This window comes from Vanessa cardui, chromosome 27 (genome assembly GCF_905220365.1).
Source record: "Vanessa cardui chromosome 27, ilVanCard2.1, whole genome shotgun sequence".
NCBI classification, from domain to species: Eukaryota; Metazoa; Arthropoda; class Insecta; order Lepidoptera; family Nymphalidae; genus Vanessa; species Vanessa cardui.
Genome location: NC_061149.1, coordinates 5,362,541 through 5,379,060, shown reverse-complemented (window position 1 = coordinate 5,379,060; position 16,520 = coordinate 5,362,541). Strand labels below are relative to the sequence as shown.

Genomic DNA, 16,520 nt, shown 5'->3' with positions numbered 1-16,520 from the left:
TATTTAAATATGTAATAATCGCGAAAATTTAAGACAACATTACCCGATCTCTGCAACTGCTGGACTGATTTAACTTAAGAGTTAACTTTCATTTTGAAATCACATATATAAAATTAAATACATATATAATAAATAAAATTTTAACAAAAAGAAAAACCGACTTCAAACAAAACACTATTTTAAAACAAATGAATATGCACGAAAAAGTAATAAAAATAATTGCGTATTCAACATATTTTTTAGAGTCTTCCTAAGTTAAATGAAATGAAAAATATTAGACTACTTAAAAGTCGATTAACGATTATATCATGTAGTTATAGTTATTGGTATATTTGGAGCCGGTGTCAGCCACGGTGCCCTTGCCCCAACAATCAAAAGAAAGAAGCGATACGAGCCCCTTGATTGATCCAGTATATTATTGTGTAAAAGGTAATTTGTAAAAAACATATTTGTTAAAGTGTTCTCGTATTGTTTTTTGATAGATATACTGTAGGGTTTTATTGGCTGACACCGACTCCAAATATAACAATAATTATAACTACATGACATAATCGTTAATCGACTTTTAAGTAGTCTAATATTTTTCATTTCATTTAACTTAGGAAGACTCTAAAAAATATGTTGAATACGCAATTATTTTTATTACTTTTTCGTGCATATTCATTTGTTTTAAAATAGTGTTTTGTTTGAAGTCGGTTTTTCTTTTTGTTAAAATTTTATTTATTTTTTGATTTTAAGTGAAGCTGATGTTGACTAACTAATTTTTTTTAATATGGATAGATTAAGCGTTCCGTTTATATGAGTCAGAAACTACTTCGAGGACAATTTCAAAGGAAACTTGCGAATAAAGCAAAAATAGACTTTCGAAAATGCGGATTTAATACGTCACGCGGCGTGAACTACAAGGATCCCTCGAAAGAGCTGTAATCGAACTCAGCAAAAAAACTTTGAAAAAGACCAACTATATTTCGGACATCATATGACATCACATACACAAAATTTGATTAAAGATAGTAAGAAATTCTGCCCCATATCGCACCCTAACTGCGAGCCGTATAGTAGTTCCATCACTACATAGTATAAAACAAAGTCGCTTTCTCTGTCCCTATATCTTTAAATCTACGCAACGGATTTTGATACGGTTTTTTTTAAAAGATAGTGTGATTCAAGGGGAAGGTTTGTGTATATAATACATGAACAATATAGTAAAGAAACACTGATAATTTTAGAAGTTTGCGATGTGATGTCGTAAATACACAAATTCTGTAGTATATTTAGTATCAGTATTGCACCCGTGCGAAGCCGGGGTGGGTAGCTAGTTGATAATAATATTCGACTATGATAATTACATAAATATAACCACATTACGGAAGGTGACTCAAATATCCAAATAACCTATAAATAAAAGATTCGACTGAGTATCGCTAACGTGCTCCTCAGAATTGTTCCGTTCCCTTCCGTTCCGTTACTTTGTCATGGATCCTGTGCTCAGAACCTTACCAAACTTTCACCAAATTACCCTTGAAGTATATATTTTATAATAAAAAAAGAATTATCAAAATTGGTTAACGTGATTTTTAGTTATTCACCTATTTGTCGCGCATATACATAATGCAAATTTAAGACTTATGTCGTTTTCATATGGATAGCATCATCCAAAAAAAATAAAAAAAAAATGGGACCCCACGGGAAGCACTACCTTTCAAACAAAAACAAAATTATCAAAATCGGTCCACCCAGTGAAAAGTTATGAGGTAACAAACATAAAAAAAAAAAAAAAAAAAAATACAGACGAATTGATAACCTCCTCCTTTTGGAAGTCGGTTGAAAATACTGTACAGTATCATGCTCGGCCCTCGCATTCCACTGCTCAAACTAAATTCAATAGCGAGCGGAGTCACAGGCACATCTAGTACATATACTTATATAATTAAGTAAACAAACTAACAAAGAGATTTTGACGTGACAACGTCTTATAAATTGGTTTGCCGGGTGACACTTCAAGAAACTGCGTTACGCTCCGCTCACGTTATGCGCTCACAATGAGAGCGAGTGAGACGCACGCGTGCCTTCCACTCGGGCATGGTTAGCCCGCCTAAGAGCGAGAGAGACAGACATAAAAAGTCGTTGTTTTTGAATTTAATTAAATAAATGTTTTAAATTGTTACTATTATTTCATCCTCCTTCCTACTATACGAATGAATATTCACATTAAAATTATTTTACCTACCACTCAAAGTCGTTGTCACGTAAAACTTTCGCCCGTATAGCGACTTTACAGGCAACAGGTAATTTTTTTTACTTCTCTTTTTTTATGACATAGTTGGCAAACGAGCAGGAGGCTCACCTGATGGAAAGTGACTAACGCCCATGGACATCTGCAACACCAGGGGGCTTGCAGATGCGTTGCCGGCCTTTAAGAAAGGAGTACGCTCTTTTCTTGAAGGTTCCCATGTCGTATCGGTTCGGAAAAACCGCCGGCGAAAGCTGGTTCTTAGAAATCGCGCTGTTGTGGATTATCGGACATCAAGGTGGTGCAGGTGAAACTTAGAATTTTGACGAGATGTCCGAAGGTGAAATTCCAAACTTCACCTCCTTTTAATGAAACAAATCTATTACACAGATAAATTTACAAATCACCAATTACATTACAACTACTTAAAAAATAATAAAGATAATAGCGGATATTTGCGATTCGTGGCATACGTAATGCGCGGGAATTCTTGAATGTAACCGTCAATCCAAGATGGCCGCCTGCTACTATCGACACGACGCTTCACTAAAGAGCCGTTCAACTACCACTAGTAGCCCACGAAACTGCGAATTTATACAAAATAATCTTTTCATATTTCAAATCCTATGACAGGTTTTAATTTAACTTAATTTCATTGTAAGCTGATGATTTGTTTTAAAATAAATTTTTGATGTCAAAAACATTCGTTTTCACTTTTCTATTACCGTCCAGTAACTTTTTTCCGCTGCCTAAAATTAAATCTTTTTTAAATAGTAACAATTTAATAAATTACAATCAAGAGCAATTACTTATTCATCATCAACAGCCTATTTTTGTCCACTGCTGGACATAGGCCTCTCCCAGTGCACGCCACTGTGGCCTGTCTCCGGCTACTCGCAACCAGCTCCTACCTGCCGCCTTGCGTAAATTGTCACTCCACCGTGCCTGAGGACGTCCTACACTACGTTTGCTGAGACGCGGTCTCCACTCTAGAACGCATTTTCCCCAACTGTTGTCGGTTATGCGATAAATATGACCAGCCCACTGCCACTTCAGCTTACTAATCCGGTGGGCTATATCGATGACTTTGGTTATTTGACGGATCACCTCCTCTCTGATACGATCTCTCAGAGAAACGCCGAACATAGCCCTTTCCATAACACGCTGAGCCAGCCTTGTCGTGAGTGTCCACGTTTCGGCTCCGTATGTCATGACGGGAGACTTTCGTCTTAAGGCACCGTGGGATCGACGATCTTAAGATTCGACGTAAATTACCAAACGCTGCCCAACCCAGCTGAATTCTTCTATTCACCACCATTAAATTTTTACATATTATTAAATTATAATTTAAGAATTCTACTTCATTTTTCTGCACGTTCACGGCTGGAGCTCTACCAAACGTGACCATAACTCATATATAATGCGCAGCTTACGCTATTCATATACAAGATGGACTCTTTTCCAGGCGTCATATACATACACAAAATAATATTATAAAGGCTAGAAAATAGCGTAGCTTGTAGATTGATAATATATTTCATTAATAAAATTGCACCTATTGATCTCAAAAGAAATAAAAAAATAACAAAAAGAAAAATCGACTTCAAACAAATCAGTATTTCAAAACAAATTGATATGCACTAAAAAGTAAGATTAATAATTATGTGTCCAAGATATTATTAAGAGTTCTACTAAGTAAAATGAAATGAAAAATATTGGACAATTAAAAAGTCGATTAACGATTATATACTGTAGTTACAATTATTGTCGTATTTAGAGCCGGTGTGTGTGAAAATTAAAATTAAGTTCCTTTTTAACACGCTTTTAGCTTAACTTGTGCCTAAGAAAATCTTGGAATCTTAATTAGACCCACTTCCTGTTCTTTGATTAGGATGAAATTTTGCACACGCCCTGAGTTCTGATGACAATAAGTAACTAGATAATAAACATCATTACAATATTTAAATTGGCGGCCTTCTTAAAATGGCGAACAGGCTATTTGAAAATATGAGTATCAAATCAAAGGGTTGCTGTGAAGAATACCAATAAGTAGTCAAATGACTTAAATTTTTGTATTTAAGTCCATTAAAAGTGTTTAATTTAAAAGCGTTTTTTTTTTTCTAAACTATTTATAGCATTAATGTCATTTTTGAATCCTAAAAATTTTCATTGTGACTTAAAAATATCAGAAAGACATATGGTGTCGTCAAATAAATCTGGTAATGAGTCCAAATAAAAATATAGTTTTCACAGCGAAATATCCTTTAATTTGTTTCCGAAAATATTTTCGCGTCGATGAAGTTCATTTGTTTCTCAGTAAAGGAAAGCGTTGCCAGCACAGCCGCAGCCGCAGCTACCGGCGATGGAGACAGCGCCGCCAGCCGGCACGATGCCTCCGAACTCGACGGCACCGAGGATTGGTACCTGACCAGCGACCAGCGTGGTACCGCCGACAGCCATCTCTCCGGCGACTGATACATCTCCGACACCGGCACCTCCGTAGGCAGCACCGTATGGGGCACCAAGACCAAGACCCAAACCGTAACCAGCAGGGCCAATTAGACCGGCGTCACAGCCTAAGCCGTTGATGCCTAGACCTCGGCCGTAGCCAAGGGGTCCAGCCAGACCGGCATCACATCCACATCCAAGACCTCCGATGTACTGGCTGTATACATTCTACAAAAAAGAAGAAGATATCATAAGTCTGGATTAATACAAAGAAATCAGTTAAGCATAGAAGGGATCACCACCAAATGACTAACCACCAGGTAGGCCTATGGTCACGGAAATGTTTTTTTAATTAAGAGATAATTAGTATTTTTCTTACATTGGAGTATCAGACTACAACTTTGTGAATATATTTGTATTAAGGTTAGTTTACCTGAACCAAGCAAGCTTGGACGCAGAGGAGAAGGAAAGCGAAGGTAGACATGGTGCTTGGTGCGTATTCAACGTAGCTGAATATACAATGACTGCGAGAAGCCACACTAACGCTTATATATGAACCATTCGCACTTGGAACAGAAATATCGCAATTGGAAAACGTGTTACAATATGGCTTACATAAAATTGGTAATATTTAGAAATACAAAGTCATATAAATATTGCAAAATTATTTTCACTATCGGGGCGGTTTTATACTCAATAAAAAAATTAAATAAACTTAATATTATGAATCGTCTTCACGTCACGTTTTCTTTCATAATTCGAAGTTGAATCCGCTTTAATAACTTACTTTGATTACGCTTCTTGCGCTCATATAAAAACCAGTTCGAATTCTTCTGAGACATTGTCAAGTTTGCATTCAAACGGTCAACATGTTCAAGGCTGTGCTTTTGGTCTGCGCCCAGGTGCTTTTCATCCAGGTGATTGTCACCTCTTTTTAATCTTAACCAGATTGATACGATTAATTTTGATATTTACGCAATCAAAAAAATATATTTTGCACGTATAACCACCAATTTCGAGTTAGTAAAATTAAAATCTGTGAAGCATATTAAATAATAGATGAATGCCATTTTAGTAATTATGAAATTAGCAAGGTTTTTAATAATACTAATATTTTGTTACAGGCTATCGCTGGACAGTACATCGGAGCTGGATGTGGTGCTCCTTACGGCCTCGCCGCTCCTCTTGCCGGTGGTTGCGGTTGCGGACTTGCTGGACTTGGAATTGCTGCTGTCCCCGCCTCTAGCGGCGGTGGTCTCGGTGTCGCCAGTGCTTCTCCCATCCCACCAAGCGGAGTGTCTGTGCTCTCAGAAAACGCTATTGAAGGAAACCTCGCTGTAGCCGGTGCTCTGCCGTTCTTGGGAACCGTCGCTCTGGAAGGTGCTCTGCCAACTGCTGGTGCTGGTGCTGTCAACTACGGATGTGGCAACGGAGCCGTCGGCATTGTGGAGGAACTCTCTTCCGCTGGCTCACTCGGCTACGGCCTTGGTGCTATTGACGGCATCGGGTACGGCCTTGGTGCTATTGACGGCATCGGCTACGGTGGTCTCGGCTACGGTGGTCTTGGCTTCGGCATCGGAGGTCTGGCCGGTCCTTACCGTGGTGGTTGCGGTTGTGGTGCTCTTCTCTAAAAACAACAAAAAAACATTATTCGAGACAAATAAAGACGGGAATAATCCAGGAGCTTTTTCAATGATATCTATCTTTTATTTGTTTTACAAACCTCTGCACAATAAGTTTGTTTAAACAGATTCCTCAGACATAACCCAGGAATTCGTTTTTGAAAATCTTGATACCATGCAGTATTTACATACCCTGAATAAAATTGATTCAAAATAGTCTTTTATAATTATGCGTTTTATTAAAACTTATTTAAACAAATACTAATACTTTACTAGACAATAAAACAAGGGTGCATTTTATATTTAGTTATAATATATGACGATGTGGAATGGTGGCAGGAATGCTAGCAGCATTTCTCCGGTACTTAGTGCATAAAATGTCCTCCTGTACAGCTTATTAGGGTCTTACGAGTGACCATATATACGTACATTTATAGCACTTATTTTATTTACTCAAAGTCATTACTTAGCAAGTCTTTTGAAATTGACTTTTCATTTCTCAACAACTTTATATACTTTTTACCTTACTTTCGCGGGAGAGTTTGAAGGAAAGGACTTCCGTAACCTTATTATGTAGGTATGTTTCATGGAAATGATACAAAACAAGTCCGTGATAATCTTCTCATACAGGTTACAAATGATCTATTTTTGCGATTCATCTATGCAATTGATGTAACAAAACTGTTTAGCAAAGTTCAGTGAAAAGCGATTTCTGTAACTTCGCCTACTTCTTGGTAGAATCTACTTTCCGAACCGGTGGTAGCTTCACTTAATTGTTAAATAACGATTCAAAAGTGTTGTAAAAGCTTACTTAAATAATATATTTTGATTTGATTTGATTTGTACGACGACCTCCGTAGTCGAGTAGTGTGTACACCGGTTTTCATGGGTACGCCACTCCGAGGTCCCGGGTTCGATTCCCAGCCGAGTCGATGTAGAAAATTCATGAGTTTTCTATGTTGTCTTGGGTCTAGGTGTTCGTGGTACCGTCGTTACTTCTGATCTTCCATAACACAAGTTCTTTAGCTCCTTACATTGGGATCAGAGTAATGTATGTGATGTTGTTCAATATTTATTTATTTATTTATATTTATTCGTAGACTACGCGGTTCTGAACCACTTATAAAATCGCGCTCGGATTCTGTCAGCTTAACCAACTATGAATTCACTATTGGCAAAGATCGAATGAATCTTAAGATAGACCAATCAAATCAAAATCAAATAAAAACATTTGTTTAAGTAGGCTTTAAAAAGCACTTATGTGTTATTATTTTACAATACGACGAATGTAGATTCTTTAGAGAAGACCCAACAAAAAACCCATTTATTACTCTTTTCCAACGTTAAGAATACAAAGTTATGTTAGTCAAATACAATTACATCTGTAATTATCCTACCTGGAAGTCGAGTATTAAGTCTACTCTTTTTTATCATCTATATAATCTTGTTATGAATAAAACGATTTATTTAATAATTTAAATTTATGAGTCGACAAAATTTACAAATCCGCTGAAATGGATACCTTGCCCCAAGAACGATTTATTGACTTTGCGGAGTCGGAAACTTGGCGTTATACGTTAACTTATAAAAAGTTAACTTGATATTTCTTATAGGTCAGTCAAACAATAAACATTTTGTCTTTATGGCATTTAAAACTAAATAATATATCTAATAACAGCGATAATGCATTGTTTACATCGTCTTAATGGGGTTGTTTCCCGGCTTTAAAAATAATGTAGATATCAGGAAATAGTATAATTTAAACAACAAAAAAAGTCAGATTATTTATATATAACGAAAATAGAAAAGAACCCAAAATTGATCCTCGTGACACGCCCATTCTTAGTACAGATCCAAAAGACTTTATGCCATTAATAGGCACCTGTTGTTCTTTGATTCAATCATAACGTAATGAGATCAAGAGCTTTATTATTAACTCGGTAATATTTTAGCTTCTTTTTGTTATTGTGTTTACTGCACTACACGATCAAACGCTTCAGATAAATCACAGAACTTTAATAACGTGATGTGAGTACTACTGTGCATCATATATGTTAAGGTAGTGCTATTTTTAATTACTTAAGACTTAATGTCTCTTAAACTTGAGAGATGCGGACGACTATAATTAAAAACTTTTAAACAATAATATATTAGTTACTGCGTAAAACGTTAGGCGAGAGCCTAACTAATCATTTTACAACACTATCCAAAGTCCGACTCGCAACGGTTGCAACGCTTCTTTAAGTATGTTTCTATGTGTGTGATCTATACGACTTGCGCTAAAATATTCTCCGTGATCAAATATGTACCAATTGTTAGGTCTTTGCGAAGAAAGCAGAACCGGAACGAGGGAACTCATAGTAGTTGTAGTAAAGTAGCAGTATGTATCACAAAAACAGGTGACGTCTCGTAACTATTCACATCTAACCATAGATCTAAGAAGTGACAGAGAGAACAACCATATCTATTATGGTTTGTGAATAAATCTATATCATCATTAATATTATAAATGTGAAAGTAACTCTGTGTGTCTGTCAGTCGCTCATTCACGACCAAACTGCTGAACCAAATTTTATTAAATTTGGGATGAAGCAAAATTGAACTCCAAGAAAGGATATAGACTACTTTTAAATAACACACAACAACCAACACTCTAAAACGCGAGCGACTACTGGTATTGTAATCCTGCGAGTTAAAGAGATTTAAAAGTAAGGTATGAGGTTTAAATGAGGACAAATGAAAGATGTCATTTGAGAGCCAATTGAATTGTTTAATTCAGTTTAGGAAACTGTCTTTCGACGATCGTGTTACAATTTCTCAGTAAAGGAAAGCGTTGCCAGCGCAGCCGCAGCCGCAGCTACCGGCGATGGAGACAGCGCCGCCAGCCGGCACGATGCCTCCGAACTCGACGGCACCGAGGATTGGTACCTGACCAGCGACCAGCGTGGTACCGCCGACAGCCATCTCTCCGGCGACGGATACATCACCAACACCGGCACCTCCGTAGGCAGCACCGTATGGGGCACCAAGACCAAGACCCAATCCGTAACCAGCAGGGCCAATTAGACCGGCATCACAGCCTAAACCGTTGATGCCTAGGCCTCGGCCGTAGCCAAGGGGTCCAGCCAGACCGGCATCACATCCACATCCAATACCTCCGAGGTACTGGCTGAATACATTCTGTAACAAAACAAATGAAGATAATGTAAATCTGTATTAATACTAAGAAAGTCAAAGAAGTGACCAGATGGTAAGGCGCTGAGAACTGTTTTAAATTAAGAGATAAATGAATTTTATATTACATTAGAGTATCTATTAAACCTATAACTTTAAGTTTGTATTTGTAATTACACTGAACATTACTTCATTTTTATTAAATATTGTTTACCTGAACCAAGCAAGCTTGGACGCAGAGGAGGAGGAAAGCGAAGGTAGACATGGTGCTTGGTGCGTATTCAACGTAGCTGAATATACAATGACTGCGAGAAGTCACACTGACGCTTATATATGAACCATTCGCACTTGGAACAGAAATGTCGCAATTGGTAAACGTGTTTCAATTTGGTTTACATGAAATTGATTAAGGTTCTCATCAAGGTATTCATCCTTTCGAGTTAAACTTGAAAAAATATAACAATATTGTACTATTCGCTTTATGAATGAATAATTATCCGTTACCTTCGCACGGCTCCGTACTATTTCGCACGGATAGAATAAGGGGTTATAATAAAACGTTTATATTGGCTCTACGAAGTAAAATATTGTATGAACTTGGAAGTTTCTCTGGCTTATGCAGAACAATCACAATCGGATGGTGGGACATACAAAACTCCAGACCCCTAATTCCCATTGGTCACTTTGAGCAAGTTCCTATGGCCCCGCGATCGACAGGACCTCCTCAGATCAAATAAATAAGTATAATAATTATAAATATTTACTTGGTGGTAGGGCTTTGTGCAAGCCCATCTGGGTAGGTACTACCCACTCATCAGTAATTCTAAAGACAAATAACAGTACTCAGTATTGTTGTGTTCCGGTTTAAAGGGTGAGTGAGCCAGTGTAACTACAGGCACAAGGGACATGACATCTTAGTACCCAAAGTTGGTGGCACATTGACGATGTAAGGAATTGTAATATTTCTTACAGCGTAATTTTCTACGGGTGGCCCATATGCTCGTCCGCCAAACTATATCATAAAAAATAAATATAAATATGTGATTGTTAATAAAAATAAATCTATAACCTTGTTTGTCTTCATTATTTTAATTCATAAAAAAAAAATATCTATTAAAGCTGTAGTCTATTTCAACCATAAGAGGACATTAGTCCAATAAACGACGTCTAATTTGAATTGAGGGGATGTAATTGGTTGGGCGCTTCAATAATCTATGATATGTATTATGAATTTGCTGAAAAATTGCGTTTTAAACGTGTCCTTAAAGAATGGCTACTGTTGCTGAGATTGATCAGCAAGTCAAATATTACATAATTCGTTTAGTTGTTTACAGGAACGGCTATTAAATATTTAGGCGAACATGCAAAGCCAAAACATTGTCGATACTTCACCAACTCCTGGTACTAAGATGCTATTTCATTTGTGCCTGTAGGTAGGGTTTTCTGCAAATCTGTTTGGTTGTCACCCACTTAGATATTCTATCGCCAATTAGCAATAATAATATGTATATGTTCAGGTTTGAAGCGTGAAACATTGTAAATATAGGGTCAGGTCCAAGCCCTGGTTTTAGTATACCAAGGGTCATAACTTTGGTCAAACTTGGGAACTCCAAATATTAATTATTATAACCTATCAGCGATGAAAGCAATTGTTATAGTTTCTCATGTGTGAAGGTAACTCTTTACCATCATAAAAAAAGAAAGCCTCCGTACAGTAAGAAAATATTACCGGAATTCCACATTATTTGTGTTCGAGTTTCTGCTTCGAAGAACATTACATTTGATGATTGTTAAAATATTTGTCAGATCTTACGATGCAGTCACTTGGGCCATTAGGTACAAGTTGAGCTTCGTACCCGTCTAGATATGTATCACCCGTTCATCAGTTATTGTACCGCCAAATAGGAATTCCTTTTATCTTTGTGTTCCTGTTTGAAGGGTGTCTGAGCCAGTGTAACTACAGGCACAAGAATCATGCTATCTTAGTTGATAGCGTCTTGGTTGTGTATTTCCTACGACGTCTATGAATGGGTGGTGGTGACAACTTTCAGTCAGGTTACCCATACCTGCGTTTAAAAAAGGATGCGTATATAATAAAATAAGTTACATTACTATTTTTCAAATTTCTGCTTCAGAGCGCATGACAGACGATTGTTAAAATATAAAAATATTTGTCAGACCTTACGATGCCGTCACACGTGCGTCTATATCAATGACCTGTTGACCAAACGCTTTCGTGTCACGTTTTCTTACATAATTCGCGGTGGAATCCGCTTTACAAATCTACTTTGATAACGATAGACACTAAAGTGCTTTTAATATAAAACCCAGTTCGTATTCTCCTGAGACATTGTCAAGTTTGCATTCAAACGGTCAACATGTTCAAGGCTGTGCTTTTGGTCTGCGCCCAGGCGCTCTTCATCCAGGTAATTGTTATCTATTTTTAAACTAATAACTATAGGACTGAATTTTGTCTGTTGTATTGTCTATCTCTTACTTTACCTATATTTCTTAATAGTTTTATATTCAATTTGTGCTTTTCTATCGTTATAGTCTATCGCTGGACAGTACATCGGAGCTGGATGTGGTGCTCCTTACGGTCTCGCCGCTCCTCTTGCCGGAGGTTGCGGCTGCGGACTTGGTGGACTTGGACTTGCTGCTGTCCCCGCCTCTAGCGGCGGTGGTCTCGGTGTCTCCAGTGCTTCTCCCATCCCACCAAGCGGAGTGTCTGTGCTCTCAGAAAACGCTATTGAAGGAAACCTCGCTGTAGCCGGTGCTCTGCCGTTCTTGGGAACCGTCGCTCTGGAAGGTGCTCTGCCAACTGCTGGTGCTGGTGCTGTCAACTACGGATGTGGCAACGGAGCCGTCGGCATTGTGGAGGAACTCTCTTCTGCTGGCTCACTCGGCTACGGCCTTGGTGCTATTGACGGTATCGGCTACGGCGTTCTCGGCAACGGTGGTCTCGGCTATGGCATCGGAGGTCTGGCCGGTCCTTACCGCGGTGGTTGCGGTTGTGGTGCTCTTCTTTAAAAACAAAATGAATCTGTTAACTGTATCAAATAAAAAAGTATAAGCATATTTTTTTGAATAATCTTCTAAGAGAATTCCTGTTATACCATAAAACAAATACCGATACGTCTTCACATAATCTCATAGTAAATTAATCTATACTTAATTACTCATTGTCCGAACATAGAATGTAAGTAAAAACTCGGTACTCACTACAGAATACGATCGTTAACTCAGCAACAGGATCCTAATTGGCCTACTCTTCACCCCTCTTTAAGATTAGCATAACAGCAATATCGATTTTCATTTTCCTCACTTTCTGAAATGACGAATATACATACATACATAGAACTTTTGACACCAGTGGGTAATGAATTTAAAATAAATAACCATTTTTCACTAACGACTAGCTTTTACTCATAAACACACAGATCTTAATACCGATTTTCACTAATACTTCAAAAATGATGAACAGTTATACATACTTCAATCCTAAATGTAACCCTCAAATTGATGAAATTTCGAAAACGTACCAATAATTTTACTTAATAACAGAAATCTAAACACCGTCTTCAAACTAAAAGGTAAACTAACATACAATATTTCATCCTTAGTTTTACCCTTCTAGGCAGTGGCGTAAATAGGTACCACCGGTACCCAGGCACAGGGCGTAGACTCTCGGGGGCGCAAGAATAGACAAACTGGGCATGACTATTTTTTTAGTTTTTTCGTTTTGCTCTTGTTAAGATTCCGCTGACGAGATGGCCCAGTGGCTAGAACGCGTGCATCTTAACCAATGATTGCGGGTTCAAACCCAGGCAAGCACCGCTGATTCATGTGCTTAATTTGTCTTTATAATTCATCTCCTTCTCGGCGGTGAAGGAAAACATCGTGAGGAAACCTGCATGTGACATATTTCATAGAAATTCTGCCACATGTGCATTCCACCAACCCGCATTGGAACAGCGTGGTGGAATATGTTCCAAACCCTCTCCTTAATGGAAAAGGAGGCCTTATCTCAGCAGTGGGAAATTTACAGGCTGTTACTTTACTTTAAGATTCCGCTGAGCCCCTAGTTACATGCTAGTATCATTAAAAAAATATATCGCGCTCATTTTTTTGGCAGCGCATGAGCATATTTGTTTTTAGTGTTTATCGTTAATGGGCAACGCATTTGCAGTAGTGAACCTGCGTTTAAGTTTTAGTGAGTGAGACAGTAAAATAAGCAAAGTGTCAAAGCTTAAATGGGGCGTAGTTATAGAAGCTCTGCTATTTACGACGCTGCTTTTGGGTGACGAATTATCAAAAACTTTTTTTAATTTTTCTATATTAGCTCAGGTCTATGTCATAATTTTGTTTCTGAAAACTTTTTATCATTGACATATTAACTTACATTAATTCATTGCATTTGATCACGTACATATATATGTATTTGTAAGTTGTAATATTTTACGTAATACTTGGATTGATTTACTTAGTAATGAAAATCGTGTCTTACAGCTCGTAAATGCTTGTAAAATTGTTTAAGCAATTTTTTTTTACAAATTAATTATGCAACTGTGTGTAACAAAAAAAATATTTTAATGACTTATTCAAAATGGCATCGGAAATCGCGGTGGATATCCTGACAGTTTTGATTATAGTATTTATCGAGTAAAAAAACGAATAGTTTTATATCGAATAAAAAAACGTTAAATTAAAATGCGTTTATAAACAAAGCAGTTACGTCCAAACATACTTAAAAAAAATAAACATCCAATTCGAGAATGAGCTTCTTTTTTTAAGTTGCTTAAAAAAACAATGATATTGATTTTATGATTCATGAAGAAACTACTTCCAGCCTACCCTAATTAAAATAGAACATATATTGGAATTCTAAGGAAGGCCCAAATCAAAAGTATAAAACTGACGCGCAGCTGATCGCGCGCACCCCACCGACTACGTTCTGAGCCGAGGTGCAATATCATAGGAGACACCCTCAGAACGAACGTCAACCAACACAAATTAAGCCCATCGTTCAATTTCAGGGCTGAGTCAAATACTCACTCGAACATCCGGTGACGCTGTATAGGCCAGTAGGGCCAACAGCACTAATTCACACAGTAATAGGGTCTTATCGATACCTACTGAAAAATAAATTATGGTATTTGGAATAATGTAAACATACTAAGAAATATATTAAATATTTTGATTTTGAGTAAAGGAAAGGCGCCATTATTAATTTATTATTATTAAGACGATAAAACACATCAGTATACTGACGTATAATTTTCTTTTTGAAACTCTCGTTATATATCGAACACGTTTCGTAACTAAAAATCATCTACACAGACTAGCACAATATAGAAATAAATACATGCTCTACTTGTAGTGGGCTTCTGAAAACCTTACCTTGCATATATGAGAAAACCTACATTTAATGGATATTTTGACACATGTATACCAAGCCTCTGACGTTCAGCTTATGAAATATGGAAATACATATACAATATGAATATTTAAAAATTATTCATATTTTTATAATATTTATGTATTCGAAACAAAACAATCTACTTTACTCCACTTCCTATTAATAATATGTTATTAATTAGTCCAGTAAGACTAAAAATGTATTTAAGTAAAAATTATGTTATTACTTCGGTATTGGTTCAGTTTAAGTGCAACTTCTGCATCTGTAAGATATTTTCAAAATTTGAATTTATCAAAAAATGTGGAACGCTTCACGATTTTGCGTGTCATCCTTGCGCAGGGGCCATGCTAATCTTCTCTGTATCGTTCCAATTTTAGTATATGTACTGCCGAAGCAAGTACAATTGTTGTGTTCTCCACATTGTATATATACCAAGCGTACTTAAAAACTTTGATAGCGCGATTCAGAACTATTCTAATAGGAATATATTTTGATGAATTATTATCAAATTTAAAAACTAAATTAAATATATATGACATGATGCATTAATTAAATTATGTTTAAATAAATAATAATCCGGAAAAACCATAAAAAACAAAAAAAATAAATGAAAACATACGAAGATATCGCTAGTAGCGCCATCTATGGCGTATAAGAACTTTAAATATGTCCCCGACGACGACAGTGATTATACAATTATCCGCTAGATGTCACTATTAGCTAATTTATCTGTGTTAAATCATATCATGAGTATTAAAAAAAATACGTCATATTATTTTATTTGTAACTATCAAAACGGGTGATAACTTCTTACGGAAATTGTTAACTACAATAATGATAACGAGATTGTCTTCCATAACTGCGTAAAAATATTCTTTAACATTTCATTAATAAGTGTTTAATCATTGTTAAACATAAAACTTTACATCTCGTAATAATTTTTTTTTAAACTAACAATTAAGTTCATTTAAGTTACCGTACCTATTTATCCTATCAGGATGATAAATAAGTAGTTCATGGAGAAAGGATATGAGTTATTGCCACGCTGTTCCAATGCGGGTTGGTGGCATGCACATGTGGCAGAATTTCGATGAAATTAGACACATGCAGGTTTCCTCAGGATGTTTTAATTCACTGCCGAGCACGAGATGAATTATAAACACAAATTAAGCTCATATATATATCGTGGTGCTTGCCTGGTTTTGAACTCGATATCATCCATTAAGATGCACGCGTTCTAACCACTGGGCCATCCCAGCTCTCGTCAACCAATGATATCGCATCAATTTATTCTCTGAGAAGTTAAGTTAGGAAAAACTATTGGCCGCAATTGAGATTATAATCTTATACACAAGCAAGGTGATTTATGCAAACAAGATATCTGAAACACATCTTTGTATTTGTGTTCCAAATATCATATTATCATAAGTTATTCTACCGCCAAATAACACTCAGTACTCAGTATTGTTGTGTTCCGGTTTGAAGGGTGAGTGAGCTAGTGTAACTACAGGCACAAGGGACATAGCATCTTAGGTCCCAAGGTTGGTGGCGCATTGACGATGTAAGGAATAGTTAATATTTCTTACAGCTTCATTTTCTATGGGTGATGGTGACCACTTACCAT

General features: G+C 36.8%; 4 protein-coding genes and 1 non-coding gene across 5 annotated transcripts; 2 read left to right on the top strand and 3 right to left on the bottom strand.

Annotated features, from left to right (window-relative positions):
- Positions 1–4,546: 4,546 nt before the first annotated feature.
- LOC124541243 (chorion class A protein L11-like) lies at positions 4,547–5,165 on the bottom strand. Its single transcript, XM_047119125.1, has 2 exons — positions 5,115–5,165; positions 4,547–4,909 (listed from the first exon to the last, which is right to left on the bottom strand). Exons 1-2 carry the CDS (start codon positions 5,163–5,165, stop codon positions 4,547–4,549), a joined length of 414 nt encoding a protein of 137 aa, XP_046975081.1.
- Positions 5,166–5,550: 385 nt separating this feature from the next.
- On the top strand, positions 5,551–6,312 carry LOC124540954 (chorion class B protein PC10-like). The gene is made up of 2 exons (XM_047118727.1): positions 5,551–5,598; positions 5,806–6,312. The coding sequence occupies exons 1-2, from the start codon at positions 5,551–5,553 to the stop codon at positions 6,310–6,312; spliced, it is 555 nt and encodes a 184-aa protein (XP_046974683.1).
- Positions 6,313–9,120: 2,808 nt separating this feature from the next.
- Positions 9,121–9,745, bottom strand: LOC124541242 (chorion class A protein L11-like). Its single transcript, XM_047119124.1, has 2 exons — positions 9,692–9,745; positions 9,121–9,483 (listed from the first exon to the last, which is right to left on the bottom strand). The coding sequence occupies exons 1-2, from the start codon at positions 9,740–9,742 to the stop codon at positions 9,121–9,123; spliced, it is 414 nt and encodes a 137-aa protein (XP_046975080.1). The 5' UTR covers positions 9,743–9,745.
- A 2,110-nt stretch (positions 9,746–11,855) lies between these two features.
- LOC124540953 (chorion class B protein PC10-like) lies at positions 11,856–12,507 on the top strand. The gene is made up of 2 exons (XM_047118726.1): positions 11,856–11,903; positions 12,031–12,507. Exons 1-2 carry the CDS (start codon positions 11,856–11,858, stop codon positions 12,505–12,507), a joined length of 525 nt encoding a protein of 174 aa, XP_046974682.1.
- A 2,683-nt stretch (positions 12,508–15,190) lies between these two features.
- LOC124541324 lies at positions 15,191–15,297 on the bottom strand. The gene has a single exon (XR_006967234.1). It is a non-coding gene; the product is annotated as a U6 spliceosomal RNA (small nuclear RNA).
- Positions 15,298–16,520: the final 1,223 nt, after the last annotated feature.

Bases quoted from the DNA above. Each gene is read 5' to 3' on its own strand.
- LOC124541243 (XM_047119125.1), bottom strand. From the start codon at position 5,165: ATGTCTACCTTCGCTTTCCTTCTCCTCTGCGTCCAAGCTTGCTTGGTT. The intron at 4,910-5,114 runs GTAAACTAACCT...TCTTTTTTGTAG, and splicing joins TCCAAGCTTGCTTGGTTCAG to AATGTATACAGCCAGTACAT.
- LOC124540954 (XM_047118727.1), top strand. From the start codon at position 5,551: ATGTTCAAGGCTGTGCTTTTGGTCTGCGCCCAGGTGCTTTTCATCCAG. The intron at 5,599-5,805 runs GTGATTGTCACC...ATTTTGTTACAG, and splicing joins CCCAGGTGCTTTTCATCCAG to GCTATCGCTGGACAGTACAT.
- LOC124541242 (XM_047119124.1), bottom strand. From the start codon at position 9,742: ATGTCTACCTTCGCTTTCCTCCTCCTCTGCGTCCAAGCTTGCTTGGTT. The intron at 9,484-9,691 runs GTAAACAATATT...GTTTTGTTACAG, and splicing joins TCCAAGCTTGCTTGGTTCAG to AATGTATTCAGCCAGTACCT.
- LOC124540953 (XM_047118726.1), top strand. From the start codon at position 11,856: ATGTTCAAGGCTGTGCTTTTGGTCTGCGCCCAGGCGCTCTTCATCCAG. The intron at 11,904-12,030 runs GTAATTGTTATC...CTATCGTTATAG, and splicing joins CCCAGGCGCTCTTCATCCAG to TCTATCGCTGGACAGTACAT.